This window comes from Eurypyga helias, unplaced genomic scaffold (assembly GCF_000690775.1).
Source record: "Eurypyga helias isolate BGI_N326 unplaced genomic scaffold, ASM69077v1 scaffold16422, whole genome shotgun sequence".
Taxonomy (NCBI): domain Eukaryota; kingdom Metazoa; phylum Chordata; class Aves; order Eurypygiformes; family Eurypygidae; genus Eurypyga; species Eurypyga helias.
This window is the reverse complement of record NW_010237977.1, coordinates 1,928-19,510: the sequence shown is the minus strand read 5'-3', so window position 1 is coordinate 19,510 and position 17,583 is coordinate 1,928. Positions and strand designations below refer to the sequence as shown.

Genomic DNA, 17,583 nt, shown 5'->3' with positions numbered 1-17,583 from the left:
TATGACAGGACACGCAACCCAGCACGGCCCTTGAAGTCTCAGGGCATGATCCACCTGCATGGAAACTGGCCTGACATCAAAGTATTTTCTTCCTTAACTAAACATAACAGTTTGGACCTCTATTTACAGGATGGCAACACACTGTGGATATGCTGTATGACAGGACACGCAACCCAGCACATCAGCATGGCCCTTGAAGTCTCAGGCCATGATCCACTTGCATGGAAAGTGGCCTGACAAAGTATTTTCTTCCTTAGCTAAACATATCAGCTTGGAGGCAGAGAGGTAAAAAGTTTTGACAAGAAATGAACACCACACTTTTTTTTAAATGGGACCAGGCATTATCCTTGAACAAGCCTTGTTTATGAATAATAAATAAGGATTTTACCTTCTCACTTCAGCCTAAGTCCTGCCCTAGATGGAGGCGAGTGCCTTCTATGATCCAGCCTTTGCTTCCAGGATTAATCAAGGGTCTCCAGCTAGTCCACCAAGGAATGTGACCTGCAGGTTTGACAGCATCAGAAACAACCAAAAATAATGTGAGACAACATTCTGTCTACCTGCGGAATAACGTGTCTTTCAATAAGAAAATACAATTGTTGCCTTAATGTCTGTAGATGACTGTCTCATAGTGCTCCTCTTTTCTGTTTATAGGTAGAAGTCTACTTTTAAGACTTTTCTCCCTCATTGCTCTGCCAACATCATGAGTTGAATGCAGCTTGAGAAGTCTTTTTTCCTCCCTTTCTGTGCCATCTGAATAAATTATTTTTTATGTAAGATTCAATACTGAAACTCTACTAGGGCCAAACCTGAGCAGGGGAGAAGCACCCAGGAGTGAGAATCAGTTTGTGAAAGGAGTCAAAAGGGGCACCCATCATCTCACTCGAGTCAGCTGCTGCAAAGGGACTTCAGCCCCAGCAGGAAAGACTCAGGTGGTGAGCATGCAACCCCTCAGGTGGCATACGTGTGCTTGAGTGACCTCTCTTAACAACTGTGCCTGCTGAAAAGAGTATGCAAGACCAAAATGTGTGTAGAAATCGGCTACATTATTAATCTAAATTTATTAGTCATTCATTCTGCCAGGAGTAATTGAAAGACACTAAACAAATATGAATTCTCCACTGAAAGCTACCAAGTATCACGGAAACTACTATTTCACTAGTAATGCTGACTTTGCAACACATTTGAAACAAGACCTTTTGGTCATTGCATAAAACAGCTTCTTCCTCCCACAATTATATTTAAGTATCACTGAAAAATTAAGGAAGCCAGTCCAAGCTGAATTTACTGTTTTAATCAACAATTCTCATGGTATATGGGACTCATTACTGTCACTGCATGCTGGCACTAGAGTTGGAAAATTCCTACCAATCATACTGTTTTAGTACTTTGCTTACTTTTGCCCATGGCACAGTGGAGGCAGCAGCTCAGTTCCGATCCAAAACAAAAATTAACTGCTAACAAGAGTCTAAAGAATGATTCTGATCACACTACACCTGGGAGAAACCACAGCTCCTCAAAGAGCTTTATGATGCATTTAAGCCATGTAGAGTAAATGAGCTTTTTGAGAAATATTAGCAGACAGCTATGTTATTTTGACATTCCCGCAGTATCCGTTACGTTAGATGTGTGCTTTTGTGGGAACTTGCTCTTGACATGCCTACAAGTCTCAGAGTCATCAAGAACTCAGCCCCTCTGAGACAGAGGGGTTTGTAATCTCCCTAGATGTGATGAAACTGGAAAACTGATTTTCCTGAGAGCTCTGTTATGGTGTTCGCTTTCTGCAAAGAGACAAGGGCAAACTCTAGGCATGTCATGCAGTACACATTGGTGAAAAGGCTTTCATTCACCGTTAACCAGAGCTCCTGAGACTCAGGCAGCTCAAGCTTTTTGGTCTATCCATTCCTGATGAGGCTGTTCAGTCCCCTGTGCCTCACACCAAGAGAGGGCAGAACCTTCTCTAGAATGTGCCATCTTTGTACTTGCCTTAGGTGGATTAAGGCCATTCTGCAAACACAGGGTTGGTACAGAGGCCTCACATACTCAAATCTTCATCCTCCATCATTGCACTTAATTTAGTGGAAAAAGCAAGCTGATAGTGAGAAGATGAGCCTACTTAGGGAACTAATGATGCAACGCAGATACACCATTCTCTGTTCTGCTGCTTTCTACCTTTAGACTACTTGCTGTCTTTGTCAGGAAAAGATGAGCAAGAATTTGTGTTTACGACTCAGCTACAGGCAAATTCAATCCTCTTAGTCGTGCACAGAATTGCTGTCTTTCTGTCATTTTACGAAAAGAGCAAAAATAATTTGTTCTAAAGGCAAAACTAGCACTTAATTGACCTGTATGCAAGTAACTTCAACCCTTCTTTTACCTACTCTTGGGGTCTGAAAGGCAGAACTCTCTAGATTATCCAGCATTTAGAGATGATTTAAATCATGTTTACTTCCATGCATGAATTAACAGCTAACTTTATCTAGTGACTCACTCTGCTTCTTGAAAATAACTCTTTCCAATAAGAAGTCAGACAGCAATATGTTCAACCGGTGTCCCACAGGAAAGACAGGCGAGATAAATTGCCAATGCTGAACAATTGCCTTCTCCCAGCATTTTTTAGAGGTGTGATTTTCAATTATTACGATTCAGCACATTATGAAGGCATTGACCTCAGAGAATGTTTCTGAGGATACTCTCAGGTGACATTATGGTGTTCTCAAATATGCCCTCTCATGTCATCACCTTTATCAGTCCCCACTCACCTGGTGCATACTCTAATTTGTACATAATTGTGGAAGTGAGATAGGGACAGATGGATGCCTGCAGCTGCAGCTTTTCGGTTTTTGCATTAAAACCTAACTCATGTTAGATTAGGACATTTCTCCAGACTTAGAAAAATTTCCCTTCTTCTCCACCTCTGTTGTGTAAGTCCATCCCACTTCCACCAACGTGGCAGAGAATCTGAGGCCTCCAAGTGCACAATAATGCATGTACCATTTAGGACAGGTCAGATAAAAGCTTTAGTAACTATTGTCACAGTGAGATAAAATTTGGGCAACATCTCCCCTTCTGCTCCTGTTTTCTGCTGAGTGATTACAGAGATCTATAGCCTGGTTCAGAAAAACAGGAAGAGGTGAATAAGAACAAACATTTAAATATTGAGAAAGCCAGGTATACATCCCTGGGCGGGAGGGAATCCTTATGCAGCTTCTACCTGCCACAGATCTAAGGAATAAAACAGTAAATTATGTGACAATATAGAGAGATCTCTATTGGTGGAGTCTGTAGAAGTGGTATATCCAGCATTATCTTATCTCAGAAGTGAGAACAATCACAGGCTGTTAGCTTTTAGTTGAAAGGAATGTTATTTTAGTTAGAATAAACTTCTTGGCCAGACCTCTCAATCTTGGATATTAATAATTTTACCAGGAGTTTGGCCACTGCATTTACTAATCACTGGGACTTTACACCAGCAGTTTACACTAGCAGAAACTAGCAGAGTTTTTCTAGCCTAGCTCTTTACCATCTGCCCTCTGTCCTGCCATCAGGACATACTCGAAAAAGGATTTGACGAAGGAAGTTGCACTCTTCACCCTGTTACCACAACTATACTCCGCAAAGACCCTTCCCCAGAACCCAGTTTGTAAAGCAGTAATTCATTTCACTGCAGCCATGTTGACCATGCCCAAGTGTACCTGAATGTGTACTTGAGCACTTGCTAGTTGTTCTACTTTTTAAAGATAACTTCTTACCAGTTTTTCCAATACACACACTGGGCTCACATGACAGAATCACAGAATCACTAAGGTTGGAAAAGACCTATAGGATCATCCAGTCCAACCATCAACCCAACACTACCATATCCACTAGACCATGTCCTCAAGCGCCACGTCACTGTGTTCCTTGAACACCTCCAGGGATGGTGACTCCACCACTTCCCTGGGCAGCCCGTTCCAATGCCTGACCACTCTTGCAGTGAAGAAGTTTTTCCTAATATCTAATCTAAACCTCCCCTGACGCAGCTTGAGGACATTTCCTCTTGTCCTATCACCAGTTACCTGGGAGAACAGACCAGCACCCGCCTCCTTGCTCACTGAGAGACTTTCCAAAATACTGGCATTGCATTTGTCACCCCCTAGACATCTGTCCTCAAGGCAGCATACGTCAGATGTCCTTGGGTGAACACTATCTGGTCCTGCCTGGTAGCATGGTACTTGCTCTTTGTCAATTTGATTTGAGTCTAGCTACATTACAGTCACTATTATAGAGCACCAATTCAACTACAAAAACTTAAACTTGATCACACAACTGTAATATGGGGCAACCTGCAATTCTTTCAATGAATATTCACTGTCAACTCAATGACTTCAACCTCACAATCACTGCAGTTATATTCAGTGTTAAATCAATAAATGGTATTCAGAGAGCAGCAGAATTTCTTTCTGGCAGGGAGAACACAGCTCAGTGTTTATGTTTTAGGCAAATATGACATACTCAAAAATTTTACACGAAAGTTCAAATGTCATATCTGCATAAAAGGATCATTTCCACAAATTAAGGAAAATTGCAGTATAAATGGACTAAAGTAGAAAATAAAAAACAAATGAGAATTGAAAGTTTTTAGGAAAAGTTTAGACTAAAAATTACAATAATACAATCAAGATAGAGGACAAAAACCCTTCAGTTTCAAACAAAAGTAGTCTAAAATTTATATAGGTTCATTTCAAGATGGAAACAGTAAAAAAATAGCACATAAATGGTTCAGAAAAAAATTTAAATGTTCAAATTCCATTTCTGATCACTGTTTTACAAGAACCATGACAGAGACTCAGCACATGATGATTAATGATTTTCCAGATCAGTAGTAACTAAGACTAATGATAAAAACTATTCCACAGAGAAAAACAATAATCAGTCTGCTTGCTTTGCCTGCAAGAGAATTTGCTAGGGCACTTACTAGTTTGCTGATGGTCATAACTTACACATTTGAATGAGCATGTGCACTGGTTTTAGCTGGGACAGTTAATTTTCCTCTCAGCAGCTAGTATGAGGATGTTCTGGATTTGTGCTGAGAAGACTATTAACAACATACCATGTTTGTAGTTGTTGCTAAGGAATGTTTATACCAAGTCAAGGACTTTTTTAGTTTCTGATACTGCACCTATGTTCACGGCTTCTTCCCTAAAAGAGGGCTCTACAAGAAGCTGGGAGGGGACACAGCCCAGACAGCTGATCCAAACTGACCAAAGGGACATTTCATGCCATCAAAGATCATGCTCAGTATATAAGTTGGGGGAGCTAGTCAGGAGGGAAAATAGCTGCTCAGGAACTGGCTCAGCATCAGTCAGATGATGGTGAGCAGTTTTTGTTTTCCTTCCTGTTTTTCCTTTTTTTTAACAACATAGATATTATTATTACCATTATAATTAATAGTATTTTTGTTATGTTATTAGTTTTATTGGTATAATTATTTCACTTTCAATTATTAAACTGTTCTTATCTCAACCCACAAGTTCTCTTATCTTTTTCCTCCGATTCTTTCCCTCATTCTTTCCCCCATCCTACTGGGGTGGGGAGTAGTGGCAGGGGGGAGAGGTAAGTGCGTAGCTGTCTGGTACTTGGTTGCTTACTGGGGCTCAATCACAACAGCATGGAATCTCCAGTGGATTAAATTGCAAAACCAGGCTGCACCAACTCCCATTAAAATAGGAAAAATCATATATAGAATCCATCTGGGACAAAATAATGATAAAAACTGCCATCAGGGTTGCAGGGCTAAAGAAAAGATAGGTGGGAAGAGGATTCATATCATTTTAGCATAGTTTATAGAAAGTAGAGCAGGTCAGACAGATTTGATTTGGAAGGTAAACAAAGTTACACAAGTGTAGATAATTTGATCTCCCACTGAGGGGCATTCTGTTAATAAATTAGCACTGTATAAAACCAAAAGAATACCATAGACAGATTAGGGGCTACGTAACTACCTTAGAGGGAAGCTTTCACACAGGAAATGTTAACAAGTGCAGACATTTCCAGCAGGGCTTCACAGCAACCAACTCTAGGCATTACTGCCTTTAATATTTTTATCAATGAAGTTGAAGTAAAATGAAAAACACTGCTGGTACATTTTGCTGAAAACAACTGTAAAGATGAGGGCAGAATACTACTTCATAGTATAAGTGTTATAACACTTCAGGATGTAAGAACAGGCCTGGAAGAACAGAGAGTGCAAATTTAAAAAGGTTGCTAGGAGCAGCGGACAACAGATTGCCCCACACTTTTACAACAGCAGAGAAATTCTGACAGTCCATGCCTGAGCAAACAGATCAAGTGTTAAAGAGCACTTACAGTCCACACTTCTTAAAGGATGTTGAAAAGCCAGAAAGGGAACACAAATAATATGGTGAGTGTAGAGAAAATTCTTTACAGCAACAGATTCTTTACAGCAAAGCTTATCCAGGCTTAGCCTAAGAAGATTGAGAGATGATTGATTGCAGCATCTAAATCTCTTCAGTAGGAAGAAGTACATTGGACTCTACAGTTTAGCAAAGAAAGGCATGACACAAAGCAGTAACTAGAAGATTAAGCCAGACAATTTCAAACTGGGAGCTAGACAACAATTCCCAAAATCAGATACACTCAATTAAGCAGTGAGGACACCTTCCCAGGAAGTCTGCTTTGGCCAAGTCCAAGTTACTGTGCTCCCAAGTTACCAGGCTCAGCACAGGATTTTCTAATACATGCTTTCCCTGTGTATCCAATATAGCCACCTGGCTGCAGAAGGAGTAAGAATGGAATAACTAATCATTCTCTGACAACCCTGAAACCCCAGCAAGTTGGTATCATCAGTTACTGACATTCTAGTAATTACCAACCCGAGTTGCAGCCAAAGTGGAAAGTTATTAACGCCTGAATTTAATTATCTTACAACCCTATAAACAGCAGTTCCAAGCACGACCCTCTGAGCTCTTCTGGACCGCAGTGGGCTGCACCCAGTATCTCCCTCTGAGTGGGACAACTCTCAGAGTTCACAAACTCCCACGTTTGTGAAATCAGAGGACCTTGCAACTTAGGCTGAAATATTCCTTGAGCCTCAACTCTTTGCTCATTGAGAGACGTGCTGGTGTCCTATGCGAGTATTTTCAAACTCAAGGTATTTTCAAACTCGAGTATTTTCAAACTCAAATTTTAACAGGTACCTCTGTATGTATATATATATGTAGCTCTGTATCTATTTCTCTGTGCATGTGCATGCTATTTCATATCAACAACTTGTAAGTCTTTGATTAAGCTGCTGTGTTGATTGTTTTAATAGTCAGTTATGTAATCTGATTTTGTGATGCATCTTAATAGTGTTAATAAACTTTCAAATGCTGCTATTTTAAATTGCTGATATCCCATTACACCAAAAAAAAACCCTACACTGTGATCCCTACACCTAATCCCTTTGACATAAACAGTTCACCAAGTCCAGAACTAGGAGTGGATTCAGACACACCTAGACTTATTTTTGAAGGAGTTTAGAGAGCAAAGGGGTCTACTCTCAACCTCATGACTCAACAGCAGGGCCTTCCTTAACCCTTTTCCCTAATCCATATCCCATCAATCCAATTCTGACTCAAATTCTCTGACCCTGTGTAAATAATTTTTAACTATTTTATAAACCATTTTAGCCCATTGCTAATTTGATTTCACCTTTGTATCCTTTTGGAGGACAAAAAAAAAGTGATAGAGTGGACCTTGCCACCAAATTCTCTTAAGTCATGCTTTTCACAAATTCATATTAAAAATAGCATTTCCCCCCTAATACTTGTGACACTGACCTTTTAAGCAGCCTAAACCACTCTCCTTCATGACACCTACAACTGCAAAGAGAATTGGGGCTGCAAGGTGTTACAGTTCTTTCTCATTGTCAATCCTCCTGATACTATTTCACAGGTATCATAGCAGTAATCATCAGTGATTACCTCCTTCCTTCCTGTGAAGCTGGGGACCAACCTCAGGGCCTTTCCCCTCAGTCCAGCAGTATGGCTCAAGCTCACAGTGTTGATCAGGTTGCTGATCAACCCCCCCAACAGTTATGGTTACCTACAGGCATTAAAGACAACCACTTAAGCTTTGTACTTTCATTTGCTATTTCAGCTAGTACCCTGATCAGGTTACATTATTGCCTGTACTTTTTAAAAAAATTACAATCTTTACAATTGAGTTAGTCCATTATTGACTCCAAGTAAGTTTTCCAGTATCATAATTCACATTTCAATTCCACAATATACTTGTACTACAACAATAAAAATACTTACTGTCCAGGTGATCACATAATTGCTACTGGTACTACTGCATTTATTCCCTTTTTCCTTGTTATTTTTATAAACACATTTAAAACCTGAAAATTCAGCATTACATTAAGAGGAATAACAACGATTTGTTGCCTGTGATTCTCTAGCTAGTAGCTAGTCTTTTCAACATTTCTTACTCCTATTAGGTACTCGATCTATCGTTTTACATGTTTAAGCTTTCCTCTGTAAAGCAACAACATCTCCAAAATCTGCACTCCTGGGCAGAAAGCCAGCAAGCTCCACTCGTCTTGACAGGCCCTTAACTTGCACATCTGCACACAAAAAAATTGAGTTTAAAAAAATATTATTACATCAGAAACAATGCCCATCAAAATAATTTACCTTCCTACCTGTGCAAGATACAAATAGGACCACCTGCTTCGTTACCCAGTCCTCCTCAACACCAACCATTTAGTCCAACACCCCACACCCTTCAACTGCAACATCTTCAATCACCTCCCCATGATGACCCACTAAACACACCTCTTTCAATGACAGGCAACTGCTGCATTCCAGGGGAGCACTCCCCAGGGACGAAGTTTGCAGAGGCCTTGAAAAATCACACTGCCTGCAAAAACCCTGGCCCAAGACCAACCTCCTTCCAAAGACAGGTGATGAATGTTGCCTTGCAGAGGCTGGGACCAGGAAAAAAAAGAAAGCATCTGGGAGAAAAACAAAAATCACCCAGCTGGGATTTTTTAATTATAATTTTCAGTAAAATTTACTATCTCAACATAAAACACAACCTGAAACAGAAATACACATGTACAAGGTTAGACACATTCAGAAACTAACATTTAACATAGACTCATTCCACCCCTCCCACATCCATTTCACCACACACCTGCCACATTGGCAGAGCACCCCAATTCCTGAGCCATCCCTGGAACTGCCTCACTGTGCACCTCAAAACAACATCGTCGCTCCATCAGATTCCAAAGCGTCAGCCTTCATAACCAGGAGCCAAGGCAGGCAGTTTACTACACACATCAATCACCCTCAGTCTCCACTTCAAATTGCACACTCTGGCCAAACTTGCTCCAGGATTTTCTCTGGGGAATCCAAATCACCCTGTATCACCTGCAAAACAACAACAGAAGGGACTCTACTCCCCATTCCACACAGCTACTGGCTATCCAAAGAAACAGCCCATACAACCTCCACCCAAACAGGCCATGCTAGTTGACAGATTACCTACACTAGGACTATTCCATCCCAAGAGGAATTGCTACACACACTGGTGAAGCGGCTCCACCTCAAACACACAAACACATGCTCTACAAAGAGGACCTAAGGATGCAAGAATACCACACATGGCAGAGTTGATGTTAGACCAAAAGACAGCCTGACTAAGCACAGTGATGCCAAGGTCACATGGCACAGATGTTCCCATATGGCCTGCCATGTGAAAGTGCCCCAGCTCTGGATGAAAGATGGGTGATGAAGCCACAGTGACTGACCAAATTCTGGGAAAGACTTAAGACTATGATGACACAGGGAAGACAACCCTGGGAAAACTCTCAAGAAAGAACTATTGAGACAAGACACGACGGTGAAGCCTGACAGATCTCCAAGAAAGACTGGCCAAACAAACATACAGTGCTAAACCGGACTGACAGCATCGAGCTTCTACATCACGCCGCGAAATGAGACAAGCTTCATCAGTGCTACGCAATAACTTGAGCACTGGCAAAGTTTTTTTATTGATTGACAATAAATTTTTCAGTAATTGGAAAAGTTTTTTTGTACTATGTGGATGGAGATAAATATTCCAACCACAGCAAATGGACCAGGTTTGATTTTTTTGTTTCCAAAGTGATGAACAGTGTTGTATAAGTAAGTCCTCAAACTGTTGGAAGGGAGATTGCTATGCATACGATACCCCAAACACGAATCAGAGACATTTCAAGAGAGCACTCTGCATTCCTGGTTCCCTTGTAGTGAATCAGCTAAGGTAAAGCACAGTAAATAAACAAAGTGAAAGCAAAGCACTCTTCCAACTCCCTTTCAAGACAATATTACCTGGACAAATCTCTCTCACCACACTAGGACCTATACAGGCAAGTGAATCAGCAAAGAGGGAAGGAGTAAGGGAGGCAGGCAGATACCTGAAGCAGGGTGGCAGAGAAGGGCCAGGATGCAGAGGACGGACAACTCGCTACAACTCCTGGTGCCTGCAAGAGACCTTCACTGCCCCGATGCTTCTCCCTCTGCCTGCAGGACCCCCTTGGATTCCCTCCCTCAGCCAGATCCTCTTTGTCAGCTGCCTCAGGCAGGCATACCCAGGCAGCCCCATTTTCAGAGCAGGGCCAGCACGACTGGCCACATCTGGAGCCCATCAGGAAGAGGGGGCACTGCCAAAGCCCCACAGCACATGGCTCCCTCTCCTGTATCCGGCCACAGGCATGGGCTCTGCACCCAAGGGCTGCAAACACATCCAGGGGCACAAAGGAGGCAGGAAAAGTTTATTCATTAACAAACATTAGAAATCCCAGCAGTGAGGTGGCTACAAGGCTCAGTGCCCAAATGCAGCAGGACAGAAGGAGAAAAAGGAAGAGAAAAGCAGGAGAAAGGACAGAGTGACACAGGGAAGAAGCGTGGGACAGGGAGCCAGGAAAAGAGATGCTGCAAACAAGAGGGAGACAGGGAGCAGGACAACTGTGAAGAAAGAGGAGAGCAGAGAGGTTGAACCCAAAAACCAGAAAGGAGACGGAGGAATAAATAAGAGATAGGGAGCTGGAAGGGCCCACATGGGGGAGAAGATCACTTGTGAGCGATCCTAATTAGCAGAGTAAAAAACCCTCCCTTGAGTAGGCAAAGCCCCCTCCCCACAGAACATGCACCACAAAAAAGAGGACATGTTTGTTTTAAATGAAGATGTCATGGTACAACCAACAAGGGTGACTAGGTATGACAGTAAAAATACTGGTAGCAGTTATTCTCGATGTATGCAATACCTACTGTGTGTTAGCAGAGGTGTGCTGGCTTCATGGAATTACCACCTAGCAGACATGAAATAAAAACAAATATATCTACTCTGTGTGTTGATCAGCTCTTTGCACACCAGGTAAAGAACACGACTTTGGGAGAATGCTCCCCCTGCCTCTGGGACACCTTGGCAGTCATTCCTGGAGCCACGCTCATCAGTCCAGCAGGGAATGAAAAGTCGGTTGGGTGGCTCTTGGAGACAGGCTGCTGGGCAGAGGTGGAGGCAACCAAAAATGAGTGGCTTATAAACACATTTTCTGTAAGTTCCCAGGAGCTGTGTTTTTTTTAAAAAAAAAAGTTTCCATGTGATGGTGTTTGTACCCCTTTCCATTCACGCACTGTAATATGAGCGAGTACGGCTCAATAAATATCCCTTATTAACAGATGTGTTATGTATTTACAGCTCTGTGTGCCCTTCTGCCGTCCTCTGCCCATTGGCTTTATGGCTTAAATTGTTGCAGATGGGTAATGCCTCTTCCCCCACCCCTTACACCCCCATCTCCACAGGAAAAGCTTCAGACTCTTCTCACTATCAAACTGCAGCTTGAGCCACCATATTTTAAGACCTGGCTCAGATCTTTGTCAAGACAGGCAAAATGGGGTCATTCATCTGAAGACCCTTAAATGACCGACAGCTCTGCAAAACAAAGAGCTCATGGGGGGACATGAAGGCAGTAAATACAAGAGGTAGAGTCAGGTGGTAATCGCATCCACACGGTTGGTTTCTAAGGGTTATCCTGAGAGCCAGGGGTTTGGATTGGCATTTTGGATGGGAGAGGGGAAAAGGGGAATCCCTAAGAACAGACATGGTGCTAATTGAACAGACAGGGAAGTAAGGCGTGACAGAACCACTGTAGGACAAAAGGGAAGCAGCAGGCTGAAGCTGAACTGTGCAGTCCTTTTGTGCTTGTTTATAAAATTAAACTAGAAATATCAGAGCCTTTGTAGTTGTAAACAGACTCTCAGGGATCTGCATGTTTTCTTTACCTTCTTACGGTGCCTCTGTTGTTTCCATCTGCTTACTCAACAGAACAACACACACAAAGTAGTAAAGGTAGATTATTTGAAGATTGGCATCACATACTTTCAAGTTGCATGATCTTGTAGTCCTGTCAGCCAAAAAGCCTTACTTTCTGATGGTTTACTGCAAAATTATCACTAGATGATTTTGCAGTTTCATCCCCAAGAGGTAAGGAGTGATTTACCAAGTGGACATAAGACACATGCACTATAGAGGTGACAAGTAAATACATTATGAATTTCAGCCTCTCTGCAAAGGTACTAACAAAGCCCCAGCTTTCCATGCCCTTTGGCTGTTTGCAGAGCCACCTAATAGCCTGATCTCCAGAAGGACCTCATGAAAACAAGCACCTAACAGGCCAGTGGGATGTAGCTTGTTTCACAGCTGAAGTTTGTTATTCATAGCTGAGAAAACTGAGGATGCATCACTTCCCTGCTTGGCTGTTTATTGCTCAGCCACTTGATCCATTTATCTGGTCAGTGAAAAGTGGCAAGGCAAGACATACAGTCTGCACCTGGCTTTTAGACTGTGGCCTGTATTTCTCACTTCCTAAGGGACTACCAAGCAAGTCTGCTTTTCCTTTTCACTGTCTTCACTTTAGCTCAAATGACTTGGCTCAGGTCAGCTTTGTTCCCTGCTTGCTGTTACATAAATTCAGCTGTCGTGACATCACAAGCTTTGCGCCATGGCAACAACAGAACTTTGCCAAGGGAGGGGTTGGAGGCAGAGACAACAAATCTTGAACTCCGGAGGGAGACTGTGAGAGCTGCGTAAGTATGCAGGTGCTTGCTGTTACATAAATTCAGCTGTCGTGACATCACAAGCTTTGCACCATGGCAACAGCAGAACTTTGCCAAGGGAGGGGTTGGAGGCAGAGACAACAAATCTTGAGCTGGATTTGCAGGTATGCAGGGAGCTGGATACTTACACAGTCCAGCCTTGGGAGCGGAACTGGTAACTTCTTGCATTGTGGTTGTTTGCCTACATGTTTTACCACTGCCCAGTTGGTCTTCTAGCTCACCAGCCCTCTCCCTGCCTGTTGGAGCACAATGACCAAACAACCCATTTGAACCTAGTGATGGAACATCCTACATTGGTTATTACTCTCAACAGGGATTTACCTTAATCTATGGCAGGGTCCTACACTCAGATGATTGTCATGGCACAGTACCCCAGAAGGATAAGCAAAGTCATTTGCACTAGCTTTGTGCTGACAGTACTGTTCAAATATGTACATGCCTTTGAAACTCTAGGTACTTTTAGACAGTAGGCAGCCAGCCAGCCACAAACTATTATCAATTACAGCTGATGCTAACTAAAGGTTTCTAGAGGCTGTGGCTGCTCTGTCAGCAGCTGATACCATTTCACTGTTTAGCTAGACCAAAGGCTAAAAAGTTGAGATGTGCTTGTGCTGCAATTTTCTTCACCCACTGGGTTTTTTTTTTTCCTTTTAAAACTATAGTTTAGACCCAAGAGCTTGTTTGACCCTGACAGCTTGCGTAGAGAGGCAAAGCATTTTTTTTTTTTTTTTTGCATGTGAAGCAGCAACTTTTATCCATTTGCTTGGAAGCCTGTTCTGTTGGTAATGGCAAGAAATCTACCCACAGCTTTCTTCATCTAGGTTTGGCTCAACACCCAGAAGATAAGTGAAAACCTGCCTTCTCAATGGAAGATGACAGTAAACCTGAGCAGAGTTCCTGGACCCATCTACCCGATGTCTGTCTGAGGCATGTCTTCCATTGGTTAGATGACAGGGACAGATCTCAGGCTGCCTTGGTCTGTAAAAAGTGGAACTGGGTCATGTACTCGGGATCCCTCTGGAGAAGCAGAACCATTTCATTCTACGGCCGACCATCGAGGGCACACACACTGGAGTTAAAGAGTGCACTGTGGCATACCAAGAAATTTAGCAAGTATTTGAAGCACCTTGAGATCAAGTTATTGAATCCGTACAATACTAACATCACCAAACGTTTTCAAGGGACTATAAAAGATCTTCTTTCACACCTGGGTAACAGCCGTCTGGTATCACTCAGCATTGAGCATCTGCGATTAAATTGCTTGATCTGGAATAATGCAGTCAAGGCTCAGTTTATCAACAACTTAGCTACCTTCCTGAAAAGGAGCAAACAGCTTGATTATCTCAACTTAAAAGGAGCAAGAGTAACCTTGGAAGAAGGCTGCAAGCTTCTGAATTCTCTGAGCTGCTCTATATCCAAACTCAACATTGAAGATTTCTTCAGTATCCACTCTGCTGCCTACAGCAGCACCTTGTTCCACCAAACTATGTCCAAGTTCCACAGCATCGCCATTCTGACTTTCAATTATAGCTGCATCTCCAATGAACTGCTGGACACGCTGCGGGAGCATAGCGCTCATTCCCTGTGTACCTTGAATATCAAATGTCACATCCATGACCCTCATGGGCATGAGGTCTGTGGAACATCATGGACAAACTTGGCCAAGAGAGCTCCAAAACTGATTGTGAACTACGTCTTTCAAAGAGTCATGAAGCACAATGATCTAGCCAGGATCCTGCTAGCAGAGATACCAGTCAGGAGCATCAGTTTACGGAGCTGCTATTACAGTGACCCAGAATGGATAATGAGACCTACCCTCACCAACCTCCTCCCAGCCTACCGGCATGTTCTGCAGGTAAGGGAAACAGCAATGGTATCTTACTGCAGTATCACAAAGCTAAGCTAAGGAATCATATAGGCTTTCTTCACAACAGCAGTCATCCATAGGAACTCCTGAACACTTCAGTTTTATGTTCAGAGGGTAATCTTCATAAGTGAGCCATCCCAGTGTTCCAGCTAGAGTCCAGTTCAAGTAAATATCCTTGTTCGGTTAATCCCCATTATACTAGCCTTCACTGTCAGGTTGCCCTCATAAAAAGCTGAAATCACACAAAATACTCATGCTTACAATGTTAGCTGTGAGCAAAAAGAACCTTTCAGGCAGGAAAACAATTTTTGTAAGAAAGCTTTAGGCTTATTCTGGTTAGACACCTCCCTGTTTAGTAACTGATATCCTTTCAGATTTTTCTGAACCCCACCCTTTTGCAGGTAAATCTGCATATGAGGAAAATAGTCTGTACACCTTGTTTGCTTACAGAACTGCAACCTACATTGATGGTTTTGCATCTGTTTTGGCAGATCACCGATGTCTTACAGCACATGTCAATTAACTGGCACCCTTGTCAGAGCACTTTGGTGTCACCAAGCATGTGTCACCCAAAGCGTGCAACAGCTGATCCATGTAAAAGAGCATCAGGTCATTGCACGCCTGTATGGCCTTACACCTGACAGTTGCTGACAGCTTGCTTCCAGTTCTGTGGCACTACAGGGTTTCCAATAAACATCAGAGATCCATAAAGCTTTCTAGAAATTGTCTTTGGATCTGGAATAATTTCCAATATGGCAAATAAGATCATGGCATGAGCTGTGGGTATAGCATCATCTAACGGTAACAGAAGTTGTGTCTTGTGTAGGTAATGTACAAGGGACCCCCCCATCTTAACAGGTTAGAGATTACTGCAGCATACTGTTGTCATAATACAACATTCTCCGCTAAGGTACAAAATTGATCTGCTGAGAGTCACTTCCATTGGTAAAACTGGGAAACTGTTTATTGAGTTCTAGTTACTGCGTTCACAAGCTCTGTTCAGTAGTACTAAGTGTTCGTTCTTTTTCAAGGAGCTGACACTTGAATTAAACAATTACCGTGAACTGATGGATGATGAGCTGATACAGCTCATCTTATCATGCAAGAGGCTGTTATTTCTGAAAGTCTGGGCATTTCTAAGTGTCACCTTTATGGAGAGGCTGCTACAAAACCGTGCAGAAAGGAAATGCATTTTGACTACCATAAAGGTAAGTCTTTGTGCTTCCATTCCCTTTCTCTCTCTCTTCAATACCCAGAGAAAGGTGAGGTCCCCATGCCCAGAAAAAGGTCACTTATGGAAGTGTTACTATAACTACCTTCCTCACATTATGTTTTTGCATTATGAGCCTAAGAACCACTCACTGAAATGAGGCTTTCCAATCTACTTAGCCAAGTTATTAAACTTCTGTAGCAGTATTCTGCACAAGCCCCAAAAATTCCACAAGTCCTTCCTAGACTGGGGTTCCCTTTGTCACCTCTAGCTCAAGCTAGAGATTCCCAGTCACCTCCCAGTCCCAGTGCTTATGTTTAAATTGAGGTATGTGGGTTGAATCCCACTAAACTGCAAAGACAAACACATCTCACCCTGCAGGGATGTTGTGTTGAACTGCAGCCAGACCACAACTGTAGCTGTTGTACACCATGATGTTACGCTACTTTGTGTACTAGATTCTGAATTCAGTAGAACCTCACAGACCTGTGCAAATCCCAGGGATGCATCAGTTCTGGGGGTAAAAGGAACCTTGCTCTTCCCAAAAAATTGTTTGGCAGATGATGTTTGGAGCGAAAGAGTAAAACGTCAAGATTTCAGTCAAACCCAAGAAATTTGGCTTCTCTAGATTCCTCATTACTCACAGAAGCTTCTTGTTGCAAACTTTAATGGGCTGAGCCTGCTCCCTGTTTCTGAGACATGACTGTCATTCATGCATACAGGTCAGGATTTACACAACCAGACAAGAGACCAGCGAGGAAGATCAGCTGTTGGACAATATTTACAAAAAGTTTAAATGTCTGATTGATTCAGAGCTTAATTATTTTGTCACCACCAACACAATGGTGTGAACCACAGTTCACAGAGGAGAGGCAAGAGACAACTTTACGCTCCATGCATTAAAATGTTGGACTTGGGAACTGGCCTCCTATGTCTCCAGCATCATTTATTCTTGCCCTTGCTTTATTTTTCCTTGCCAGAGCCAAAGGAAGCAGTGAGACCTTTTCCATTTTTATAGACATCTCTAGTAAAATTAAGACCCTTGTAACTGTAGAGCTTCAAGCACCTTACCAATGAAGCCCACCTTGCTGTTCCTATTTTACAAATAGGCAGAGACATGGGTGAGGAATTGATCAGCTCAAAGTCAGCCCTGGCTTGATTTCAACTAGGGTGCAGTGAGATGCACTATCCAGGGTATCACCAGTCCCTACCTCCTGCTTGATTTACACGCTGTGCCCAGTTCTTAACAGCAGATGTTAAGAATGAAACAAACCATGGCTAGTCCCAAGAGTCACCTCTCCTGTTTGCCCAGCCTTCCAACAAGCAACTCGTGAGGAGACTCCTGCCCTAGCTTCCAC

The 17,583-nt window shown here is 42.5% G+C and overlaps 1 protein-coding gene across 1 annotated transcript; it reads left to right on the top strand.

The window, feature by feature from the left end:
• The first annotated feature begins 14,013 nt into the window (after positions 1 to 14,013).
• On the top strand, positions 14,014 to 17,076 carry FBXO39 (F-box protein 39). Its single transcript, XM_010147689.1, has 3 exons — positions 14,014 to 15,003; positions 16,047 to 16,223; positions 16,948 to 17,076. The coding sequence occupies exons 1-3, from the start codon at positions 14,014 to 14,016 to the stop codon at positions 17,074 to 17,076; spliced, it is 1,296 nt and encodes a 431-aa protein (XP_010145991.1).
• The last annotated feature ends 507 nt before the right edge of the window (positions 17,077 to 17,583 follow it).